Raw genomic sequence first — 26,932 nt, 5'->3', positions numbered from 1 at the left:
TTTACTTTCGAAAAAGAGCATCAACTAAACAACTTACCATCCCATTCAACGCATTATTTACAGTTGTTTCGAGATCCATCGTAGAATTTAAATCATTTTCAACCTCTCTTGGGTTAGTGTCAGCTTCGGGACATAGCAAAAGGACCATCTCCAATTGAGATTTCATTATGAGAGATTGTTATATGCAGTGCGGTGTTTGAAATTAAATGAAGATATGATCTTCGCACTTTAATGGACAATTTAAGCAATTGTCTCATGAACCTGAAAAATTCAGGTGACTCAACGGGATCACGGACATCCCTTTGAGTCACCTGAATTCTTCAGGTTCATGAGACAATTGCTTAAATTGTCCATTAAAGTGTGAGATTTCATTACAGTAGATAAAATACTGAGATTTTAAGTACAAAAAGATAAAACAAAAATACCTACACAACAAACTAAAATTTTGCCAAAAGTTTAATTGTAAATATGCTATTTTCAAACCCGCCCGCGCAAATTTCAATTATCGTGTAAAAACACACGCGTGTCACTCGACACGCGTGTTGAAACTGAGCTGACAAGCCTGACAGTAAGCCAAGTAAGCCTAACACATACATAACTAATATTAAACCTAAGATCAATGTTTTTCAAACATTGATCTTGAGTATTTTTTGACAAAGATTAGAGCTTTGTTAAGTTCTTTCAAACATTGACCTTGTTTTCTGTAATCAGTCATGGTGAGCCTCTGTCTTTTCAGACTCTATTACAGGAGATAAACTACTGAGATTTTAATTACAAAAAGATGAACAGAGAAAATTCACCATAGCAAATTAAATCTTCCCCATTTTCAAAACTCGCACAAATTCATTGTTGGTTGCGGGGGAGTGTGTGTTATGTATCAAACGACAGAAATGTAAAACTAACGAATTACATATATCTTATTATCAACGTCTTAGTAAAAACTTTAATATTATAATTCATTCGGTGTTTTCAAATTAAGTATTTTATCACGTGCAAACCAAGTGTTTCCCATCGTGCATTGCTGGTGTGTAAGTAAATTTCTCATTTTCTTGAAGGTAAAGGATCCAATCTTACTGCACGTTTTCCAGTTTCAGTTAAAGGTAGCGTGTTTGAAATATTCCCACAGCTACCTCCTAATGAACTTCGTTTATCCTTATTACCCCGCAAGATCCCTAATGATCTCTTAACGTTCAAAAATTCTTCGGATTCAGCACCCCTTATATTCCCTAGAGATGCCCGAACGTTATAAAAATCCTTTGCTGAAAGGTCTGAATACTCGTTTGATAAGTCTGATATTTGTGCTTTGTTTGCTTTATCAGTTATTTCGTTCTTTTTACAAACATTCGTCGTTTCATCACCTTCCAAATTGTTCAACTCGGTAACTTTGTTTGATTTTCTGACATTTTCATCCCTCAAGGTACTTGCACAATCCTCTAATGTACCGCAAAGTTCATATGAGACGTCATCCATTGTTGGTTTAGTTTCCCCATCACTTTTTGCTGCATTATAATTTGTCTCGACGTTCTGATTATTTACGTTTTCATCGTTATGTTTGTGGAGATTTTTTGTTCGACGTGTCTCCTGTGTTTGGTGAGTCCCAGTCTTTTCAGCTTGACGTGTCTCCTGTGTCTGGTGAGTCCCAGTCTTCTCAGCTTGACGTGTCTCCTGTGTCTGGTGAGTCCCAGTTTTTTCAGCTTGACATGTCTCCTGTGTTAGGTGAGTCCCAGTCTTTTCAGCTTGACGTGTCTCCTGTGTCTGGTGAGTCCAGTTTTCTCAGCATGACATGTCTCCTGTGTCTGGTGAGTCCCAGTCTTCTCATTTTTGCAATTTCTCACATCCTTCTTAAGCGATTTATTATAAATACTTAATGCATCAACTACGTTGTCATTTTCACTCCTAACCTCTTCTGTTAGAAAATCGTTCATTTTGTGAGTATCAGTCAGCTCTTCGTTTTCTGGATTTCGTAGAATTTATTTTATTTCACAGTTCTGTAGAACATTGAGTTGTTCTTCGGTAAAAAATATTTGTTTTTTGCTCGCTTCACTAGAACGATTTTCATTGTCAGTTATTTGTTCCTCTTTTGACACATCATAACTATCTTCATTTTCTTTATTTGAACACTTTAAAAACAATTCAGAGTGATCTGCATTCGATCTTTAGTTGGCAATAGATGTTTGCGAAGGGCTCACAAGAGTGCTAGAAATTTCCTGAACAGGAGTTAAATCTTCACAATGTAAAGAAGGATATTTCAAAACCTGATTGTGTGGATTGTTGAATTCGAGATGTGGTCGGGAATATATCCCTTTATTAGTATAATTCTTGTCAGATAGGGAATTTTTATCTAAGTCTCTAGTGTCTTTTTTATGAACTACAAAGGCATTCACAGTTGATTGGCAAGAGTCGTTATCGTGAATTGCTTTGATTTTAATAGTGGTGCCTTTCTTGTCGTTTGATGTTGCGAAATCATGTATTTCTTCATCAGAAAATTCGTTCTCCGAAGATACTTTTCTCTGTCCCAAATTTCTTGTGCTCAAGAGATCCATTTCCTTAAAACAATATTGTGTTTTCATATAATTCCGTCCATTGTTGTTCTCTAATTCTCCCATGCTCATGGATCTCCTCTGACCATAAGGATCGCATTGCCCTCGTTTCTTTTTCAAAATGCCGTTCTCACTTCTTCGCGATCGTAATGAAGTCTGCGATTGTTTAGAAAAAGTCTGGATACCTTCTGTTTCATGCTTTTCGTGAAATATTGTCGATACTGCTAAGGTTTCATTTTTTACGGATTTTGTTTCTTCCAATTTCGATTCCTCCAAATGTTTCATTAAGACGGCGACGACAACATTGAGGAGGACAAATTGTGTTATAAGAACAAATGAAGAGAAAAAGATAGGAGCAATATTATTGATAATAACACATCTCTCTGTTTCACCGGACTTGCATATTTTTGAATTCATTGTGTCCTAAAGAAAACAGGTAAAATGTCATTGTTCATGTTTGTGACGATCCCACAAGATAATGTCCTCTTATCAATATTCCTTGAGGTGTTAATAAGATCATAATTGACCAATCTTTCTAAAGATCCGGCAAGATTATGCTTTATCATTAATAATCATAAAAATCCTATAAGAACAAGTTTTATTATCAATCTACAGGAAAATCCAAGAAGTACTTGACGTGTTTAGGAAGATCCCAAATGGTCAAGAGCATGATCTAGATGGAGTAGTCAGTTTATATGCAGTATCATTATTGCAAGTGACTCAATTTAGTACTACCTAAATTGAATTTACTTTCTAACAGCTGTGGACTTTCTCTTTATTTCATAAATAGATCATAATCTTACCTTTAATATCCCATTCCAGTTATCTCCTGTAGACACACGAAACAAGGTTAAAAGGGAGTAGCCAAAATTTCGAAAATGAGCATGTCTGTCCAAACCATTACATTCTATTTTGTCACAAGCTGTAAACAAAGCAAAACTATGAAATTAAATTGTAATTTTCCGATCATGGGAACAATACAAGTATTTGTTTTCACTTACATATATGGCCAAACAACTCCATTCCTAAAGCTCCAAAAATGAAAAAAAGAAGGAGAAAAAGAATTCCTAAGTTGATGACCTAAAAAGTAAAAATGTTAAATACACAATTTTGAACAAAATTTATGAAAATAGTTTTCAAAGATTCTTCAGAAATTTGTAGACATATATATTTACTTACCTGTGGTAATGCTTTACCAATGGTATCCAACAAAGAACGGATTCCTTCTGCTGTTTTCAAAAGCTTCAACACTGATAAAAAAACAAATATTTATAGTAACCCTAACCAAAGAAGCCAACAAATGACAGCGTCACTCACTGTATGCGTTAATCATATAAAATATCTTGACAACAGCTCTCAATCGTAAATAAAATATTTTAATCCAGTTACCTCTAGTTATTCTCAGAACTCTTATAACACGTATGATAGTTGGATTGATCGGTAGATCTGATGTTGCTAACTCATCTAATATAATCCCACCAATTGACAAGATTACAATGAACATATCCAAACAATTCCATCTAATAAAGAGAAGAAAAAATATTTCTCAAAAGCCATCGTTAATGCTGCAGGATTTCTATTTTTCAAGTTCTACGAAATCAAATTCATTTAGCTACCTGTCTTTAAAATAATTTCTTATTCCAAAAGCGATTAATTTAAGAACTGCTTCCAACACGAACAAGAAAGTGAATATATAGTTTGCGTATTGTAAACACAACGTCAACATCTGAAAGGAGAGAGAGTAAAGTTCAAGAAATATACAACAACAGCCAGTGAACAACCTTCTTCAATGACTTGACCAATCCACCCTTCCGATGTGTAAAATATGTCAAAAATAAGAGATGAGAATACAAAATTCGGACAATCAAATGGCCGGACATAGTATTGTATATGTAGAATAGTGGTAATAAAATAGAAAGAAGATGCTCTTGGGGAATTTGTAAATCTTATTTTAGAAATACATAACGACTAATAGTAATGGCAGAATGTGTAAAAGTAACATTGTCACAGATATTACAAGTGCCGTAACAAAACGTTGATGGGTTTGATATGCATTTGTCAAAACAAGCTTAAGAAGACAAAGAGCATGCCAGTAATACATGATTGAAAATTTGCTAAGCGAATATACAAACACCAATTTTAGAGCTCACTCCGTCGTAAATTAATGGAAAATGAATCTGAGCATGCGCAGTCAACTCCACCAACTCTCCAAGTTCATGGTCATGGCAATGACCAACTGTATGTACTAGTAACGGTTATGGAGTAATTAGCTTGGTCAGTCACAAATTTTGTAATAAATCATCTGCGCATGCGCAGTCTGTTTCAGCATATGCAGTCGACTTGACTAGCTGCACTAGTTCATTATATGGCAACGACCAACTGAATCTATTAGCACCGATTTTGAAGTAAATACCATGCTTAGTATCAATTTAATAGAGAAATCATCTGCGCATGCACTCGAGCTTGCGCAGTCCACTCGACTAATAGTTCATAATCATGGCAACGCCTAACTTTATGTACTTGCACTACATTTGTGCCAATTAACTCACTTAGTCGCAAATTATCAAAGAAATCAGCTGGGCATGCGCAGTAGTGACATTAATTATACCACAATTTTCGTAAGCCTTTGAATTTTGGTATATAAATATAAAGCCACTATTAAGTATAGTAGATGTCAACTAGCAGTGGAAGCTGGGTGCGATATAGTATGCAGTGGCTTAGGGGTCCACACTTCAGGGACGGCCGCATTCTCCCTGCGTACCCCGAGCAAAGCCTAACGCAGGTGATCTCGGGGTCTGATGGGCGGAAGCTTGCTATTGCATCTCCCAAGTAGGATATCGTGGAGGGGCCGAAATCTCCTACCGAAACGTTAACATGCGGCGTTCTAATACCTTACATATAAGAAGGTATCGCGAAGCATGGACCGAAAACGGGGTTTTTTGCTTTCGAATTTTATCTTTTTGTTTATTTTTTCTCATAAAATAAACAAAGCAATATTTTAATTAACTTCTTCTGACACTGTGTCTTTCTCTGAAACTTATAATTTAAGACAACTTTTAACATGTTTTGTACAATTTTTGTTGCTTTATATCTTTCTGATTTAATTCTCTCATTTGCTGTTTCTCATGCATCACGAGCAAACCATCGATGAGCTTCATGGCAAACAAGGATTATCTGGTTCTTTTAAGTAACATGAGACCCTCTATTACTCGACTATCCCGGAGTATCGGGACGCATGGACCGAAAACTGGATTTTTTGTTTTCAAAATTTGTCTTTTTTCTTTACAAGAATTCTTCTCATAAAAGAAACTAGAACATCCAAGTATACTGAAAAGGTTCAAACAACTTCTGCCGTTTTGACTTATAATTCAAACCAACTCTAAGCATGTTTATACGTTTCTTACTTGTTACCTTTTACAATGTAACTTTCTCATAACTCTCTCGTGATGAACGAGAGCCTCTTTATACAATGCAACTCTCTCATCATGAACGAAAGCATCCATGGGCTTCGTGGAGAAAAGAGATTATCTATTTTTTTATAATAGTTTTTACGAAGATAACATTTAATAAGCCAAGCCATTTGTATCGTCTAAATTGAAGCCTTATGTCATAAAATCTTTTTACCTAACGACAACATGCCAGTATTCAAGCTTTTCTTTGATCATTATGCTTTTTCTAACGCAAAACAGTTAATATTTACTGTTAAGACTTCTGCCTTTATAAATAATTGGTCTGAATAACTACAATCAGATTCAAAAATGCCCGAAAACTGAAAAGCATCTTCTAACCATTTTATTGCCACTATTCTACATATACAATACAATGTCCGACCATTTGTTTGTCCGAATTTTGTAATTAAATTGATCTCGTATGTTTGACAAGTATGTCTACCGTCGGAAAGGTGGATTCATTTGGTTATCGTGTGCAAATTTCAGTTTATTGTGTTGTTTTCAACCCACAAAGTAAAATTAGGGGAAGTTTTCACTGGCAAAAAGTAGTGTTTAAGAATTAATCTTAAAATTATTAAGTTTTTAGAGGAAGAAAAAATTTCGTTTGATGATTAAAAAAATACAAATTGCTAAACACAAAAGAGATAGTTCTTACTTTGGGTTGGTTATAATGCTCCATGGCCATACAAACAACATTGATACCAATAACAATTGCAATGGCTAGATCAAAATACGCATGAGTAACAAATAGAAACAGTTTCTGACGCCATTCAGGAATGCTAGGATCAGCGATTTCTGAAACTAAAAAAAAACTGAGAATATTTCAAAGATTCTTTTACTAATGATTTGATGTTAGATGGATGTGAAATTTATCTTTCCTTAATGATATAAACACAAACGTTGTAACTGATAAAACATACTTGAATTTCTTGGTGGTCTTAATCGTGTATTTACAGTCTCTATAGCGGATGAATTTTGTTCCTTCAACTTCTGTTCATCGCAACATTTGTGAAAGTTTTCGATCACAATACCAACCAACATGTTCATTACAATGAAACCAGCAATCAGAAGAAATGCAATAAAATACAAAATATTCCACTTGGCGTAATCACGTTTTGGCTGTTTGTCAACATCAACTGCATCAATGCCTGAGTACAATATGGCCGTCCAGCCATCACATGTTGAAAACACAAAAAGTGTTAATAAAGCCTGTAAGGAATAGAATAGCCGTCAAATTGCGTCCTGTGATAACAATGATTCAAATTATGAAAACAATTATGCATTTTAAATAACATTACTTTTACTTACGCTAGCCAAGTTGTCAAAATTGTACACGTTGTTCATCCAGTTGCCATCGTTTGAAATACATTGATCTTTGTTATTTATTTTTAATGATGATTTAGCATCGTTGCAGGAATAGAATTTGCCTTTAAACAACTAGAAAAAGGTAAATTCGGTTTGTTAGGGAAAAGTTTGGGCTGTTGCTATCATGTAATTACTTTAACAATCCTACCTGTACACCCAAGATACCAAATATAACAAAAAACGTAGCAGCTATAAGAGAAAAATTCCCGATCGGCTTTAGTGAACTGATCAATGTTTCAACAACCAATTTTAACTCAGGAGCGCGATTTATAACTCTGTTTAAAAAAAAACGAAGACGTTTGTCAATGTTAAAGAATAAGAACAACTTACATTGTATAATTTACCATGCAAAGTAAAACTAAATCATATATCATTTATTTTAACTAAGAAATTGTGCTAGATAGTCAAGAAAGAGTTTTCATTGCCATTAAAAGTCTCGTGGCCAGCTTCAATTATTGATTGTGCTGTGCAAACTTTAGATTATTGGCAATACTAATCAATATAGCTTCACAAATTGAATGTTTTTAAAGTGAATGAACATCGAAATGTTCATCAAAACTTTGTTGTAAAACAGAATGTGACTCTAGCTAATGGTTGTTAATGCATACTTCAAGTAACAATGATTTCATAAATCATAAATAAATGATAAATTCTCACTCCATCGCAATTTATTTTTACCGCAGAGGTCTTAAAGTACGAAACGCTCGAAATACTCTTAGAATTCCCAAGATTCCACCACTGCCCTCTGTTGTCAAGGAAACGATAAGATCAACCAGTGAAATAAGTACAAGGATTCCATCCACGATGTTCCAACCAGATTTTAGGTATGTATCAGGACCAATGATAAGACCCATAGATATCACCTGACGTTATAAAAACATACATATTGACAACAATAAAGCAGGTTTTACCTTGCTAACAGAGCTGTGATTATAGTAACTTTTGGTTCCGATAAAATGAAAAATTATTTCCAATTAACAAAATGTTTCAAAGTCAAATAAATATTTTGAAAAATTTGTTTTACCTTGATAGACATCTCAATCGTAAATACTGTTGTGAAAATGTACTGCATTATTTGAATAAACTGACCCATCTAAAATAAAATATCAATAGTTTAACGTCAAACAAACAACTCCACACAGATTACAAAACTGGCTTTTTACAACCTCACTGTTCTTGTCCAATCCAGGTTCTTCCATTACCATAACAATACAATTTATCAAGATAAACAGCAATACCACTCGATCAAACCATGGATGCTGATGAATTTTGACGACAAGTCGACGAAGTTTATTTTCTGGTGAAAAGATAAAAAGTGACCATTCTTGACGACGCTTTAAACATGACGTGGCATGATTGTCAACGGTTTCGTTTTCATTTTCAACTTGCTCGACAATTTGAAAAACCAGAGACGTATTCTGCAATGAAATATGATTTTCGTTACATTATCAACTTGAAAAATGTCAACTTGCTAACTCACTTCTTCTTGTAAAGATTGACATTGTACTTTGTCATCTTTCTTTCCATCTTTTTCTGTTTTAAATTCGTCCAAAGATAAAACATGAAATTGTGAAGAAGTGGTGTTCTCCCGTTTATAATTGCTCCAAGACTGGCAGGGAGCTGAGGTGCATCTGATGAGCTGCTGGGAACGTTGGAGATATTTGGGGTACATTGTGTGGAGGTCTGGGCAAGAGAAATATGGTTCTTTTTCTGACATGCATGGATTATGACCTAATTTTGCGGACGGTGAAGACGGTTCTGCTTGGAAATTTTTGTTTTTTAACAAAAGTTCTTCTTTTTCCTGAAATGAACAAAATAACACGTAATTTATTATTCTACTACAATGTAGAATATTGTAGAATAGAAAAATATAAACATAAAAAGTTTTCCGCGAATCGCGGAGTATTTTAACAAAACACATAACAACTTTAACTCCAAATAATGTTAGCATCTTCTTTCAACGCTTCATGTCTAATCAACTAAACATGGATGAACCCATAAACAATTTGACAAACCTTCTTCCTATTGAAGAAATATCATAGACTGTATATTTTAACACCGACTAATTAAAAGGATTTTTTCATCGACTTAAGGTTCATGGAAACATTCAAAAAATTTTTTGAGTTGATAGATAACTTACAGCAGCAGCGTGGTCAATAAAACCTTCCACAATGATAGAGACGAGGAGATTAAATAAAATAAAATCTCCAATGACCATAATAAATATAAAATAAAGAGAAGACCATGATGAGAGAGAACGAATTCCGTCAAAAAGAACGACATTCCAGTCAGCTTCAGTCAGAATCTATGAAATAAACCAATTGTAAGTACTGCACTCATTGATATTCGGCAAAAAGTATTATACACATTTTATTCAGCTTAAAGAACAAATCTTACTACAAAAAAAGAATTAAGGTATCTAAAATATGAGGTTTACAATGTGTTGCATAATTTAGGGAAAGTTTGTAACACTCTTTACCTGAAACACTGTAACAAGCGCCCAAAATAAAGTGTCAAAATTAGCCCGCGATGTGACCAGCTGACCATCTTCGTTTGCAAACTGGAATTTCCCTCCGAAAAGATGCATCCCAAAAATACTCGATGTAAATACGAACAAAGCAAGCAACGCCAGAAAAGACATGACGTTATCTAAAGTTCGTACCATAACCGCCAACTGACGTTGCAACTCTGGCATGAAACGAACAAGTTTGAATATTCTCAATACTCGAAATGATCTCATAACAGACAAACCACTCGTATCGCTGTCAGCTAAAATATCCATAAAACTAAAGAAAAATAGAAATATTTTGCTGTAAGAAAATATCAACAGCAGAATACAAGCCATTCTGTACATTTGAACTCGCTATTTACAATATTTAACCATTACAGTTATTTTGATTTCAGTGAACATAAGAATATTTGAAAAACAGGAACCAAAAGTGTATGTTAAATTATCTTTAAGAAACTGTCAAACACATGTTTTAGCGTGTACCTGGATTGAATATTTTTCCTGTAAATTTTGCATTAAAAAACAATTTTACTCCTAGAAACGTAATTCATATGCCAACGTAAAAGATTTTCCAGGCTAGTTTATTTACCGTACTGGTAAAAATTTCATACCTTACAATGACAATCACACCATCAAACAGATTATATGCATCTTTAATATAACCGTAAGGTCCAAATGCAGCAATTTTTATCAGCATTTCTATCGCAAAAATTGAGGTAAATACGACGTTGACAGTTTCCAAAATGTTCGTCATTTTCTTCGGCTGAAAGAGATACAAACATTCTTCAAAACACTATTTCTCCGTACTTTACAAATCTACAATTTGGACTAAAGTAAGCCAGGTTTCTCTAACCAAGCACTGTATCAAAGACTCTTCGTACTATGAAAATTATAGACAAAACATTTATAATATGTTATAAACAGTAACATAGCCAGCCTCGAGAATTAGTCTCGCTAATGAATGAGTGAACGACTACTATATTACTATTGCTATTTCAGCAAAAATATTTATTCTTTTAGAAATTGGTTGATTTTTGTGGTCAGTTAACTCATTAGCAGGAGTAAAATGTCAAACTATTTGATAATTTTATACCTGCCCATGATGCTCTATGGCCATACTTATCGTGTTCAGAAATATGGACACCATGATGAGCCTCATAAAATGTCGACTTTCAACAAATGCTTTGAGATTATAACGTATTTTGACCAAACATTTTTTCTTCGTATTTGGGCTATCCACATCGTCATCGTCGAAAGAATATATATAATCATTACAAGCATTCTTAATCACGTTAACATTTTCGTCCTCGGAATGCCTTGCTGCACAAGAGCACGCCACCTCCAAAGTCTTTTCAGTTGCCTTTGTTGCAATTGCATTAACTGGGGCAGCGGTTTTACTATGAATAAAACAGAAAAGAAAAGCGATGAAACAGTTTAACACGGAATATCATAACAAGATAATATAGCTTGCAGTTGTTTACAAAATACAAAGTTTCTTTTTTAAGCATCAAAATTTCACAATTACATAATAAAATACGTCATCATTACCTGTACGTAATGACGTTTTCTGAAGATTCGTCACCATCAATATTTATATTTGCTGTTGCTGTGGAAACCATTTTTCCTGATGAGTTGTCTCCAGTATCCTGGTAGAGCGCCGTTGTCGCTTGAGCAGTAACTTGAATATATGGATCAATTTTTAAATCGGATGTATCGCATGACATTCGTAATGTATGATCAACCGACTGGATGTAAGGATGACTGGATTGTTCTGTTGATATGGCAGGTGCGTTTGAAGTCGGAGGGGAATATGTGATCTCATTTTCACATTGACATGGATGATGATGTACATAATGGTGACAATAGTGGTAATGGTGGTGATGATGATGGATAGATTCTACATTATCCATACGGTTCTTTAGTTGCATAGAAGATGGAACACGTCGACGTTTAGACTCCTTGTCCATTTTGATCTTGGAACAAATGTACTTTTTAAAACGACGGCAAAGATGCTCAAGATATTGCAACAACTGTGTATAACATCCTTGCTGCGTCAAACTTGAGGATACCGTGCTGACGCTGGCCCGAGATCGCAGGCGCGATTTTTTCATTAGCTCCTTCTCGCGTTGTTTTGTTTGTTGGAATTGTGACGTTATCACAACAAAAAAGAGATTTGTCATGAAGTAAGAACCAAGCTAAAGCCAAATTGATATAAAAATTGAAAAGTTTTTTGATGTTTCTATTATAAAGTCGTATATTCCAGTTTTCAATGAAAATTCATTCAAATCTTACAACAACAAGAAAGACGAAATAAATCCAATTCCAAAAGGAATGTACATCTTGTATTTTATACATAATGTCCGACCATCCAGCGAGTGTGATGATCTAAGTATAATATTCTTATCATTAATAAACTTTGTTAAATAAATTAATAAATCATATATTTCAACTCAACTTACTTGAAATATTACAACTGTTGCTATACCAATGTTATCAAAAGATACTGAACCCCAGTGAAGATTTTCTCCACTTTGCCGACACAACGTATAATATTGGTACCAGTTCACGCAATGTGATGATGACGTGTTCTCCGTCGTGAGGAAACTTTGGTTACACACTTTATTGTTGACATTGTACGGATTAAAGTTATGAGGATTGCATTTAGATAAACCGTTATTTTCTGACAATGAACAGACATAATATTCATTGAATGATGGACGGTAAAACTCTGTCAAATTATACCTGAAGAAACGAAATATTTTATGGAGTCAGAACGAGAATTCTAGAATACACTGAGTAATGTGATGAGTATTTGAACAGATGACATAAAAATTTCATAACATTTTATGAGAATTACTTACTGTTTAATGATGCTACTGTTAAGGTCCTGTGGAAAGCAGCGAGCACGTAAAAGACCTTGCCAAAGTTGAACAGCAATGATCCCAAATATTGCAAAAATCAAAAAGCAAATTGCCAGAACACTGCCTAGCATTGGCAACGTGTCCAGCAAAAGCATAACTAAAATGCGAATGCCTAGGCAAATGAGAAAAAACAGATTTTTTATTTATTCATTTATCTATGTTACGGTGAGCTAGATAAATTATGTTTGAAATATCAAAACTTTCAAAATTAGTTTTTGTCTCCTTTTGAGTGCAATCGTAAACAGTTTCTAAAGCAGTTCAAATGTTTTTATTTCACAATTCTGTGACCAGTGGGAAAACTATAAAATTAATTAGAACGGTTAAATATTTATGTATGAAGTTCTATTCGACTGACGTCTAAGTACATTTAGTTGAAGGAAGTTTGAAATTTTGGAAACAATTCAAACTCAAGCGTATTTTAATTTCAAAGACTAATCTTTGTAGTTCTTCATAGCTTACTTGGAACTCGATTTATTGCTCTTAATGGTCTCAAGACACGAACTGATCTGACAGCACTCAAATATTTTCCTTCACCGTAGGCAAGTTCAAATGTTCTACAAAAATATACAGAAAAACAGAAATTTACTAAAATTGTGATTGTTGTCTACGTCAAAAGAATTTAATCCAGCACTCATTATACCCTGCAAGAACAATGAAACAATCCAGTTTATTCCAAGAGTCTTTGAAGTATCCTAAATCACCAAATACTCCCATAGCCATCCATTTTATCAGCATCTCCACCACAAAAAAGGCGTAGATAGCAGTCTCTAGAATCTCAAGAATTTGACATTTCTTTGTAGCGCAGGTCTTGTCAAATGGATTGTACATTGCTAACGTTACACAGTTTAATAAAATCACTAAAGTGCTCGTACGCTCGAACCATCTTTGAATGAATTAAGGGAGAATAATTACTTTTGTGCAAAAAAATCAAACAGACAATTTATTTGTAAATAATTTCTTCAAAATAATTGATTTTACAACATAAGTTTACAAGAAGAATTTCTACGATAATTGAGCTATAATTAAACCTTGTACATTGATAATAAAGACAAGACAGGACAAGAAATACACCACACAAGTCAAAAGGATACGGAGAACTGACAAGTTTAATAAACCATCTTCTTGGTCGACTTTCTTGCTTTAGACAACAGAAGGCTACTTCTTCAAACTGATCCAAGTTGACATTCGATTGACGAACTGAAGGTCTTGATGATGTTGAATCACATGGTCGATTGGGAGGAGATGGCGAAGGAGGAAAAGGGGTCATCTCTATAGACGTCTCACGTCTTGAGACGTTTGGGATCTCTGACATTCTGAATTCACAGTGTAAAGTATAGATGTTTGGTAGACTTCGTTTAAAGATTCATTACAAATACATTGATTACTTGATCTGGTATACGTCAGTGGCGTGCGGTCATGCAAGCGTAGGCAAGCGGCGCTTGCCTAAGCATTTTACCGAATAAAAATTTTTTGGATCAATCTCTGAGCAAAATCAGTTTAAATTTTTCTGTTCTAAACAATGTCAATGTAATCTTTTGTCTAAATTGTCTTTACAGTTGAAATGCTTGCTATTTATACGCGATTTACTGTCGTGGTTTTCGGTTTCACTTTGCTACACTTGTAAGATGAGTCAAGTGGATTAAATACACCTTAAAAATTTTTTATTCATTAACGAAGGCAAGCGCGCTTGCCTTCGGAGCTCAATTTGAACATTTGCGCATGCGTTAATCTAGATTTGGAGGCTTCTTATTCGAAGAATATCGAGAAAAGGCAAGGGCGCCGCTTGATAGCGATTGGTCAACAGTCTTGTACGCTCGCATTTTAAACACATATCAGCGCACGAACAATATTCGTATATTCAACACATTGGACATCCGAATTATTCACGCCGTTAATGTTATCGTTTATTAAAAGATGACTGAGAGCGAAAGGTAATGTTCTGATTTCTAATTCAAAGTAGTAGGTGCTTTACTGGTTATTTTATTATTTTCTGCGCACAATGTGCGTAAACAAGCAGGGGCCGCAGTCTGCAGAGATATCGAAATGCACGCAAACGTGTGTTGTGGTAAAGTATGACTAGCATTATGACCAAAACACTATGCTCTTGTCAGTCTTGTGTCGTTGAATTCGTAAATTAATGACTAAAAATAAAAGGTACAAGATACTAAATAATAAACACGACTCTCCGATATTCTGAAACGTACGAGTCAGTGCCAGACACATTTTGAAGAACGGGAGAACACGCTGCCATAACGTCATTATACCAAAATATAAACATTAAACAACGCCATGGCCTCAGTTTGTAACACACCGTGCCAATTTTGTGCGCGAAACTGGCTGTTCTTAATTGTTATAATCACGACTGCTACAATACATTTCGCGCCTATTGTCTTGCAATTTATGTATGTAGAAGATATTATCTGTAGCATGTAATACTTTAGCGTTATATAAGTCTTTCGTATGAGCTCTGAACGTGATTTCAATGTACTAGAACGCTATTAAATTTTGTGATTATTTTATTCACTAGCGAAGAAATGGTAAAGCTGTGGAGCGCTTTCTTGGATTTACCGATGTAAGGAGGATAGAACTGCGGCTAGACTGAAACAAGAAGTCGGTAAAACCCTGAACGAGTACGGATGCCGCGAACCTCACCCCCAGCGCTTGCCTATTAAATTCGGTCACCGCACGCCACTGGTATACGTTTAAAAGCAGTGACGGAAGTTTACCTATGACGTATGGCGCCAAGTTTACGATGCGTGGATTTCCAAAGAAAATTCATACCACAGTCCACAGAAAACACGAAACAGAAATTTATTGAATAATGTTCGTGTTAAGTAGACGGTTCGTAAAACATCCAAAATACATTTTAAAAATATTATTTCACAAGAATATGAACCATCGCATCATGATTTAACACCAAACACAGGCTTTTTGTTGCCTCTTGACTCATTCACATTGTTTATTGTAATTTAGCTCACTGACGTGAGCAATTAAATAAATAACGTAAAAAAGCCTTTGAACCTTCAATGTTGGCAGCCTGTTTTAAGTCTATTTTGGTTTTCTTGATAAAGTGAGTCAGCTCTGTGATTCAAATTCATTGTGGATTGATGTCAGATCTTGATAATTTTTGGCTTTAAAAATTTTCATGCGGACTGTCAAGAAAATTGTTATAACCTTAATCAATGATCTGATTTAAATCATAATTTTCACTCGTGTACAAGGAAAATACACCAACCAAACTGCGAGAGATTCTTAGATGTCGCCCATCGAGTGACTTTACAAAGATAAATCTAACTTACAGTAAAACTACGAGAAAGAAGCAATCAAAGCTTAAAGATAAAATAACAATTGTGTTGGTGTTCGTGTTGCTCTGTCAACCATATCATTATTATTAATATACCGACTCTCGTTACAAAGTCTTTGTTTAACTTGTCTGTGATGTCAAAATTTGATCGACTGTTTTTTATTGATAATTAGATCTTCCCATCGGTTTGTATGACAAAAATTTAGATCCCAATTTAATTTCTAACAACAGTATTCAACTTTAAGGCTTTTAGTTGTTAAGGAGGAACCGTTTTAGCGATACTTACGCATGTGCACAAATTTCCGCGTACATACCCCACCTAGTTTGTTTCAACAAACAAAGAAATACTGTGGATATATGATTGTTCTTGACGATAATGTTGAACACGATACTTGCTTTGTACGTACTTGAAGCAATATATTACATCCTACAATAAATAATAATGAAAATATTAATGAAAAAATAGTAATTTTGAGACAAAGCAACTATTTGTTCATATTACTTTAAAGTGGGTATGAAACGAAAATTTTGCTATCTGAGTAAAACTTTTATTCAAGAGATATTTTAAAACGACAATGGACATTCTAAACCAGTTTAGGCATATCACTTTTAACTCTTGAGAAATTGAGGTTCTTGCTTTGTGCGATTTATCTAACTTGTGACGTCACATTGCAATAGAACGTAAATTATTACGTATATTTACCTATACTTTAATTCACAAGGACAGAGTTTCCTTCATTGTGACGTGGTTAATGGTAAAAAATGCTGCCTTCTAGTATCAACCTAAAGTTGTCAGGAAACTGAAGAGTATTTTAAACATTGTGGGAACTCCATTATGCAACACAACGTCACAAGTTGCATAAATTGGAAATAACAAAAACGTCAATATCACGAGATTGAAAAGAGATATGCATTAACTGTTTCAGAAAGTACAATGTCATTTCAAAAGTTCTAGTCATTTCAAACATAATTTAACTTGCAGAATTTTCGTTTCATAGCCACTTTAACATATTGAGAATAAATTTCCGAACAGCTGTGATACGTATTCTGTTTAACTACACTTTGATCTAAAACAAATGTTTAAATTCCCTAAACATTCTACCATGAAATTTATTAAAATAATAACGACTTTATACTCGTTTAATTCACCAGCCAAAAACTTTTTCTGCTTTCAGATTATCTGACTATTGTACAGCTCTATTTTTGTTAGTTCTGGGGAGTTTTATAGGAGAAATGTGGATCGAATCTATTTTAATCAATTTGCCTATTTTAAATATAGTTCACTAATTGTTTAAGCACTCGACAAAACAGACCATAAAGTTAGAAATGCAAAATCGATGAATTAACTATTTAAATTTATTATTATTCATTGTTAATTTATTCAATAAAATATTTTATCATGGGCAAACCAGTTGCTTCCCATCATGCATTGCTGGTGAGAAAATATATTTTTTTACTAGGATCCGATCTTACTGCACGGCGTCTTGTTTCAGGTAAAGTTAGTCAATCCTTGCACGGCGTCCTGTTTCAGGTAAAGTTAGTCAATCTTTGCACGGCGTCCTGTTTCAGGTAAAGTTAGTCTATCCTTGCACGGCGTCTTGTTTCACCTTAGAGTAGTTTGCTTAAAATATTCACACAGCTACCTCCTCATGAATTTTGTTCATCGTACACTGCCCCGCAAGTACAATTAATGATCTCCTAAAGCTCAAAAATTCGTCAGATCCGATACCCTTTAACCTTCCTCGAGAACCCCCTTCGTCATTTCAAATCTTTGTTGAAATGTCTGAATGCGTATTTGACAGGTCTGGTACTGGTATCTGTATTATGTTTGCTTCATCAATCTTGTCACTCTCTGCAAAACTTCAAGTTTTTGAAATACTTCACTCTTCAACTGGTTCAAACCATTAACTCTGTCTGACTGTCTATCATTTTCATCCCTCAGGGTACTTGCATAATCCTTTAATGTACAACAACGTTCACCTAAGATCATCGTTCATTTAAAGAGTGTTAGTCAATACATGGTTCTCTAAATTTCCTGGAAATCTTCTGCCACAGTTCCGTAAAACATCGAGTTCTGCTTCCATAAAAAAATGTTCTTTATTGTTCATTTCTCGAGAAAAACTTCATTGTCAGTTATTTGTTCGTCTTTTGACACATCATAACTATCTTCATTTTCTTTATTTGGACACTTTAAAAACAATTCAGAGCGATCTGTATTCAATCTTTCGTTGGAAATGGATCTTTGTGAAGGGCTCACAAGAGCGTGAGAAATTTCCTGAACAAAACTAAAATCTTCACATTGTAAAGAAGAAAATTCCAAAACCTGATTGTCTTGATTAGAAGATTAAATATGTGATTGTGAGTGCATCCCTTCATTAGAATCTTCCTCGTCAGATAATGTATTTTTATCCAAGTCTGCCAATTTTGATTCCTCTAAATGTTTCATCAAAACGGCGACGACAATATTGAGGAGGACAAATTGTGTTATAAGAACAAACGAAGAGAAAAAGATAGGAGCAATATTATTGATAATAACACATCCCTCTGTTTCACCAGAATTGCATATTTTTGAGCTCATTGTGTCCTATGGAAAATGAATTTAAAGTGTTCAATAGAATATCATCCTTCACGTGTCTTAAAGATCAAACAATATGCTTTATCGTCAATCTTTCTAAAGGTCGTAAAGAATTACACTTAACAAACACTCTTTATGAAGATCATATAACAGAATGCCTTATTATGAATATTTTTTAAGATACAAGAAAATGTTGACTTGTAGTATTTGCTCACTGTCTATAAGCTCTACACTATTTCTTTAGTTTTTAATAACAACAAAATTTCATCAATCGTACATTATCTCACCTGTAATATTCCAATCCAGTTATCTCCTGTAGCTACACGAAACAAAGTTAGAACAGAGTAGCCAAAATTTCGAAAGTGTGCATGTCTGTCATCTAAACCTATACATTCATTTTTTTGACAAGCTAAAAATAAACAAAAATATGAAATGAATTATTTTTTACTTTTCCAATCATGAGGAGAATCAAAATATTTCTTCTTGCTTACATATACGACCGAACAACTCCATTCCTAAAGCTCCAAAAATGAAAAAAAGAAGGAGAAAAAGAATTCCTAAGTTGGTGACCTAAAAAACAAAAATGTTAAATGCACAAGTTTAAACAAACTTTATGAAAATAGTCTATAAAGTTTCTTCAAAAATTTGTAGACATATATTTTTACTTACCTGTGGTAATGCTTTACCGATGGTATCCAACAAAGAACGGATTCCTTCTGCTGTTTTCAAAAGCTTCAACACTGAGAAAAAAAACAAATATTTATAGTAATCCTAACTAAGGAAACTAAGAAATGATAATGTCACTCACTATATGCGTTAATTGTATAAAAAATCTTGATAACATGCGCTCAATCGTAAATAAAATATTTCAGTTACCTCTAGTTATCCTTAGAACTCTTATAACACGTATGATAGTTGGATTGATCGGTAGATCTGATGTTGCTAACTCATCTAATATAATCCCACCAATTGACAAGATTACAATGAACATATCCAAACAATTCCATCTAATAAAGAGAAGAAAAAATATTTTCTTTTTCTCAAAAGCCATTATTTTTGACTAAGGACTTTTAATTTTCATTCTATAGTACAAATTCAAGTGTATTTACCTGTCTTTAAAATATTTTCTTATTCCAAAAGCGATTAATTTAAGAACTGCTTCCAACACGAACAAGACAGTGAATATATAGTTTGCGTATTGTAAACACAAGGTCAACATCTGAAAGGAGAGAGTATAGTTCAAGAAATATACAACAACAGCCAGCAAAAACCTCAGTCAACCAGCGGCTTTGTAGCCCGCTCACAATTTGTTTCTTCATGCTATATAAATTTCAAATCATTATCACTATTCAATTTTCTGGAAATTTATTGTTTTTGCATTAAGTTAGCTTCAAAATAATCTACACAACAGCATTAAACTTGATTCGACTGTCAAAAAATAATGATAAGAAATCAATTTTGACAGCATGGAGCTTTACAGGAAAATATTCCCGAGCACAATTGCATGGCAAAACTAGTCCCAGTCTATCAGAGAGTTGAAACAAGAGCACAATTGCATGGTAAAACTAGTCCCAGTCTATCAGAGAGTTGAAACAAGAGCACAATTGCATGATAAAACTAGTCCCAGTCTATCAGAGAGTTGAAATATTTATTAGGAGATAAGATAATTCTTACTTTGGGCTGGTTGTAATGCTCCATGGCCATACAAACAACATTGATACCAATAACAATTGCAATCGCTAGATCAAAATACGCATGAGTAACAAATAGAAACAGTTTCTGACGCCATTCAGGAATGCGATGATCAGCGATTTCTGAAACTGAAAAAACTGAGAATATTTCAAAGGTTCTTTTAGTAAAGATTTGATGTTAGATGGATGTGAAATTTATCTTTCTTTAATGATATAAACACAAACGTTGTAACTGATAAAACATACTTGAATTTCTTGGTGAATTTGATCTTCTATTCACTGTCTCAACAGCAGAGATATTTTGTTCTTTTAGCAGCTCATCGCGACATTTTTTAAAGTTTTCAACAACAATGCCAACCAACATGTTCATTACAATGAAACCAGCAATCAGAAGAAATGCAATAAAATACAAAACATTCCACTTGGCGTAATCACGTTTTGGTTGTTTGTCAACATCAACTGCATCAATGCCTGAGTACAATATGGTCGTCCATCCATCACATGTTGAAAACACAAAAAGTGTTAATAAAGCCTGTAAGGAATAGGAAAAAATGTTTGAAAAATTGGATTACTAAAAAGAGAAACGATAAAGCCATCCTTAAGAATAAATTTTAGTTAAGTCAAAGTTTCCAAAAAAAAGTTTGAGTCAAATTGAGTCATCCTGTTGCAACACTAATTACAATTTCCAAAACCATTAAATAACGCAATAACTCAATTTCTTTATTTTTTAAGGCAGTTGTAAAACTTTAAGGGTCAGAGAATACCTTGGTGTGTTTTATGAGTAAATGCAGCAGTTATATCGAGTCAACATTAAATTATGAAAAACTTGGCAATTTCGATGATATTTATTGTACTTACGCGAGCCAAGTTGTCAAAATTGTACACGTTGTTTATCCAGTTTCCATCGTTTGAAATACATTGATCTTTGTTGTTTATATTTACTGATGATTTAGCATCGTGACAGGAATAGAATTTACCTTTAAACAACTAGAAAAAAAGAAAATTTATCATTTTAGGAACAGGGAAGATTTTATGCTGTACAACTAAATTATTCAAACATTCCTACCTGCACACCCAAAATACCAAATATAATGTAAAACGTAGAAGCAATAAGAGCTAAATTTCCAATTGGCTTTAGTGAACTGATCAATGTCTCAACAACAACTTTCAACTCAGGAGCGCGGTTTATAACTCTGATGAAAAAGAACAACTTTTACATTGTATATAGTTTACAATGCAAAGATAAACTATACCAGAAATCATTTCGTTTAACCAAAAAAACAGAGGTAAATAGTCAAGAAACATTTTTCATTGACACTGACAGTCTCGTGGCCAGCTTCAATCATTGATTGTGCTGTGAAAATTTTAGATTATTTGCAATATTGATCAATATAGCTTCAGAAATTGTTGTTTTTAAAGTGAGGAAACATCAAAGTATTTATATAGGAAACTGGCATGCTGGCTACGTTACTGGTCTGGTACTAAGTTATGTCGGCTTTACAAAATGTACTTCTTGTTAATGGTTGTTAAGTGGAAATTTCTCTCCCTCTATAGCGGTTTTACCGTAGAGGCCTTAAAGTACGAAACGCTCGAAATACTCTAAGAATTCCCAGGATTCCGCCGCTGCTGTCAGTTGTCAAGGAAACGATAAGATCAACCAATGAAATAAGTACAAGGATTCCATCGACGATGTTCCAACCAGATTTTAGATATGTATCAGGACCAATAATAAGACCCATAGATATCACCTGACGTTATAAAAACATACATATTGACAACAATAAAGCAGGTTTCACCTTGCTAACAGAGCTGTTATTATAATAACTTTTGGTTCCAATGAAATGAAAAATTATTTCCAATTTAGAAAATGGTTCAAAGTCAAAAAAATATTTTGAAAAATTTGTTTTACCTTGATTGACATCTCAATCGTAAATACTGCTGTGAAAATATACTGCATTATTTGAATAAACTGACCCATCTAAAACAAAATATCAATAGTTTAACGTCAAACCAACAACTCCACACAGATTACAAAACTGGCTTTTTACAACCTCACTGTTCTTGTCCAATCCAGGTTCTTCCATTGCCATAACAATACAATTTATCAAGATAAACAACAATACCACGCGATCAAACCATGGATGCTGATGAATTTTGACGACAAGTCGACGAAATTTATTTTCTGGTGAAAAGACAAAAAGTGACCATTCTTGACGACGCTTTAAACATGACGTGGCATAATTGTCAACTGTTTCGTTTCCATTTTCAACTTGCTCAACACTTTTAAGAACCAAAGACGTACTCTGCATTGGAAAATATTTGTTTTAACATTGCCAAGTTTAAATGTGTTGATCTGTTACCTCACCTCATCTTGAGGAAATTGAAATCGTACTTTGTAATCTTTCTTCGCATCTTTTTCTGTTTCTACTCCATTCAAAGGTAAAATCTGGAAATGTGAAGATGTTTTGTCACGTTTGTATTCGTTCCAAGGCTGGGAGGGTACGGACGAACATCTGATGAGCTGCTGGGAGTGTTTGAGATATTTGGGGTACATTTTGTGGAGGTCTGGGCAAGATAAATATTGTTCTTTTTCTGATATGCACAGATTCAGACCTAATTTTGACGACGCTGGAGACGTTTCCGTTTGCAATTGCTCTTTTTTTAGCAAAAGCTCGTCGTTTTCCTGAAATGAATATAATAATGCTTGATTAATTATAATAATTGAGTGTACGATGAATAGTTCACAACTGTATTCTAAAATCTTAATCATACTCCTGACGATTGTATGTGCACATGTCAAAATCATCGATATTTTCACAATATTTATTGTTTGAAGTATTATAGATTAAATCTTGCCATTGATGGAAAAATGCGTTTGTCATAGATTAGTGGAAGCAAGACTTCTATGTTGCACTCAGTAGCTAAATGGGAATATAAGTGAGTTTTTTGAATACAGGCACAAGTGTATTTTGACACTTACAAAATTAAGGTTTATTGAAACATTTAAAATTTTTTGTTGAGTTAATAACTAACTTACAGCAACGGCGTGATCAATAAAACCTTCGACAATGATAGCAACGAGGAGATTAAATAAAATAAAGTTTCCAATGACCATAATAAATATAAAATAAAGAGAAGACCACGATGAGAGAGAACGGACGCCGTCATACAGAACCACATTCCAGTCTGCTTGAGTCAGAATCTACGAAATTTAATTTATTCTGTTGATAATTCTGAAATGTTGACCAGCGAGAACTATCTCACACATTTTGTTCATTTGAGAAGAATTTTTACTTAACTTAATCAATCAATCGTATAAATACTATCAATAATAATAATCTTAAATAGAAGTCTTTGTGTTACTTTTCTTTACAGAGGTCGAAAAATGTTCATGATTTATTCATGCATTTTGCTACATGATCTTCAACAAAAACTGACGTCAGTATGACGTTTTACCTGAAACACTGTAACAAGCGCCCAAAATAAAGTGTCAAAATTATCCCGCGATGTGACCAGCTGACCATCTTCGCTTGCAAACTGGAATTTCCCTCCAAAAAGATGCATCCCCAAAATACTTGATGTAAATACGAACAAAACAAGTAACGCCAGAAAAGACATGACGTTATCTAAAGTTCGTACCATAACCGCCAACTGACGTTGCAACTCTGGCATGAAACGAACAAGTTTGATTATTCTCAATAGTCGAAATGATCTCATAACAGACAAACCACCCGTACCGCTTTCAGCTAAAATATCTATAAAACTAAATAAAAATAGAAAGATTTTTTGGGAGACCATCGATTGTGTTTATCGTCCATGAACACACGTTGTAAAAGATATTAAATCATCGTTGAGAATTTCTTGAAAATGTATTTAAGTTGAATTAGAAATTTTTTATTTTTAGTGTTTCAAATGAAACAAAACAAAGTTTAAATGATCGCAATTGTAAAAATTTCATACCTTACAATGACAATCGCACCATCAAACAGATTATACGCATCTTTGATATAACCGTAAGGTCCAAGTGCAGCGATTTTTATCAACATTTCTAACGCGAAAATTGACGTAAATATAACGTTGAATATTTCCAAAATATCGGTCAATTTTTTGTGCTGAAAGAGACAAAGCATCAAAGACTTGTGGTATTCAAATATTGCAGACAAACTGACATTTATAATTTGTTAACATTAACATAGTTAGCCTGGAGATTTAGTCTCGCTAAAGAATGATTTAGCTATTGCTGTTCCAGCAAAAGTAGTTTATTCTTGTGAAAATTGGATGCTTTTTGTGGTCAGTTAACTCATTAGCAGGAGTAAAATGTCAAACTATTTGAAGATTTTATACCTGCCCATGATGCTCTATGGCCATACTTATCGTGTTCAGAAATATTGACACCATGATGAACGTCATAAAATGTCGACTTTCAACAAATGCTTTGAGATTGTTACGTATTCTGACCCAACACTTTTTCTTTGTATTTTGGCTATCCACATCGTCGTCGTCGAAAGAATATATAAAATCATTACAAGCATTCTTAATCACGTTAACATTTTCGTCCTCGGAATGCCTTGCTGCACAAGAGCACGCCACCTCCAAAGTCTTTTCAGTTGCCTTTGTTGCAATTGCATTAACTGGGGCAGCGGTTTTACTATGAATAAAACAGAAAAGAAAAGCGATGAAACAGTTTAACACGGAATATCATAACAAGATAATATAGCTTGCAGTTGTTTACAAAACACAAAGTTTCTTTTTTAAGCATCAAAATATCACAATTACATGATAAAATACGTCATCATCACCTGTACGTAATGACGTTTTTTGAACATTCATCACCATCAATATTTATATTTGTTGTTGCTGTGGAAACCATTTTTCCTGATGAGTTGTCTCCAGTATCCTGGTAGAGCGCCGTTGTCGCTTGAGCATTAACATGAATATGCGGATCAATTTTTAAATCGGATGTATCGCATGACATTTGTAATGTATGGTCAATCGACTGGAGGTAAGGATGTCTGGATTGTTCTGTTGATATGTCAGGTGAGTTTGAAGTCTGAGGGAATATGTGATCTCATTTTCACATTGACATGGATGATGATGTACATAATGGTGACAATAGTGGTAATGGTGGTGATGATGATGGATAGATTCTACATTATCCATACGGTTCTTTAGTTGCATAGAAGATGGAACACGTCGACGTTTAGACTCCTTGTCCATTTTGATCTTGGAACAAATGTACTTTTTAAAACGACGGCAAATATGCTCAAGATATTGCAACAACTGTGTATAACATCCTTGCTGCGTCAAACTTGAGGATACCGTGCTGACGCTGGTCCGAGATCGCCGGCGCGATTTTTTCATTAGCTCCTTCTCGCGTTGTTTGGTTTCTTGGAATTGTGACGTTATCACAACAAAAAAGAGATTTGTCATGAAGTAAGAACCAAGCTAAAGGCAAATTGATATAACATTAAACTTAAAAATGGTTTTGTACTGCTATATATTATCATTCCTGTTTACAATTACATTTGCTTTACAAAACATTTCACTTAAATGAAGTTAAATGAAGATATGATCTTCGCACTTTTGCTGGACAAGTTAAGCAATTGTCTCATGAACCTGAATTGTTCATGAGACAATTGCTTAAATTGTCCAGCAAAAGTGCGAAGATCATATCTTCATTTAATTTCAAACACCGCACTGCATATAACAATCTTTCATAAAACATTTCACTTTTAAATAAACATACTATGCAAGCGGTTTCATTTTAATATTCAAACCTTACAAGAACAAGAAACACGAAATAAATCCAATTCCAAAAAGAATGTACATCTTGTATTTTATACATAATGTCTGACCATCCAACGAGAGTGATGATCTAGGAGTAACAATCATAAGAATATTATTCATACGTTCATCATATTATTTAGCGCCCATATTAATTGACTGTGATTCAGCAAAGTTTGTATAAAGAGATAGAGATCTGCCATTTCTCGGTAAAGACCGACCAAATGAAGTTAACGAAAAAATATTAATTATGTGGCTTGAGCATTTGCACTTGAAAAAACGTAGGGCATACATTTTAATACTTTTAGAAATGCTTACATATCAAAAGCGTGATATACAAAATTTGACTCTTGCTCCGAGTGCTTTCCTTCCTCTGTCTCGCATTTATACATGTTACAAAACTTTTTACTTTAGTTTTAATGAATTTTTCACTTTTTCGCAGTCCAAAATGCGAAAGAAAGAAAACGTCAAAAATGTTTTTAGGCCAAGCAAAGAATTTTAATTCAGCATTGATTATCTTTGTAAACTTAAATAAATTAATAAGACATTTATTTCAACTCAACTTACTTGAAATATTACAACTGTTGCCATACCAATGTTATCAAAAGATACTGAACCCCAGTAGAGATTTTCTCCACTTTGCCGACACAACGTATAATATTGGTACCAGTCCACGCAATGTGATGATGACGTGTTCTCGGTCGTAAGGAAACTTTGGTTACACACTTTATTGTTGACCTTGTACGGATTAAAGTTATGAGGATTGCATTTAGATAAGCCGTTATTTTCTGGCA

The 26,932-nt window shown here is 34.0% G+C and overlaps 1 protein-coding gene and 1 long non-coding RNA gene across 2 annotated transcripts; one reads left to right on the top strand and one right to left on the bottom strand.

Annotated features, from left to right (window-relative positions):
• Positions 1-438: 438 nt before the first annotated feature.
• Positions 439-26,932, bottom strand: LOC124447669 (voltage-dependent T-type calcium channel subunit alpha-1G-like). The gene is made up of 21 exons (XM_046998636.1): positions 26,706-26,932; positions 12,156-12,248; positions 11,412-12,058; positions 10,957-11,260; positions 10,475-10,626; positions 9,834-10,140; positions 9,495-9,659; positions 8,835-9,155; positions 8,521-8,772; positions 8,379-8,447; positions 8,033-8,217; positions 7,503-7,629; positions 7,298-7,426; positions 6,910-7,198; positions 6,645-6,790; positions 4,157-4,266; positions 3,930-4,060; positions 3,720-3,790; positions 3,542-3,620; positions 3,344-3,462; positions 439-2,963 (listed from the first exon to the last, which is right to left on the bottom strand). Exons 1-21 carry the CDS (start codon positions 26,727-26,729, stop codon positions 2,157-2,159), a joined length of 4,527 nt encoding a protein of 1,508 aa, XP_046854592.1. The 5' UTR covers positions 26,730-26,932; the 3' UTR covers positions 439-2,156.
• LOC124447674 lies at positions 15,319-20,838 on the top strand. Its single transcript, XR_006948790.1, has 3 exons — positions 15,319-15,625; positions 17,549-17,581; positions 20,668-20,838. It is a non-coding gene; the product is annotated as an uncharacterized LOC124447674 (long non-coding RNA).

The sequence above is a fragment of the Xenia sp. Carnegie-2017 genome, unplaced genomic scaffold (genome assembly GCF_021976095.1).
Source record: "Xenia sp. Carnegie-2017 unplaced genomic scaffold, XeniaSp_v1 HiC_scaffold_23, whole genome shotgun sequence".
NCBI classification, from domain to species: domain Eukaryota; kingdom Metazoa; phylum Cnidaria; class Anthozoa; order Malacalcyonacea; family Xeniidae; genus Xenia; species Xenia sp. Carnegie-2017.
The sequence above is the reverse complement of the archived record's forward strand: the minus strand, read 5'-3'. Positions and strand labels throughout refer to the sequence as shown.

Bases quoted from the DNA above. Each gene is read 5' to 3' on its own strand.
- LOC124447669 (XM_046998636.1), bottom strand. From the start codon at position 26,729: ATGGCAACAGTTGTAATATTTCAA. The intron at 8,218-8,378 runs GTAAAACAAATT...TTATAACGTCAG, and splicing joins CGATTGAGATGTCTATCAAG to GTGATATCTATGGGTCTTAT. The intron at 4,267-6,644 runs GTAAGAACTATC...CTCTCCTTTCAG, and splicing joins AGCATTATAACCAACCCAAA to ATGTTGACGTTGTGTTTACA.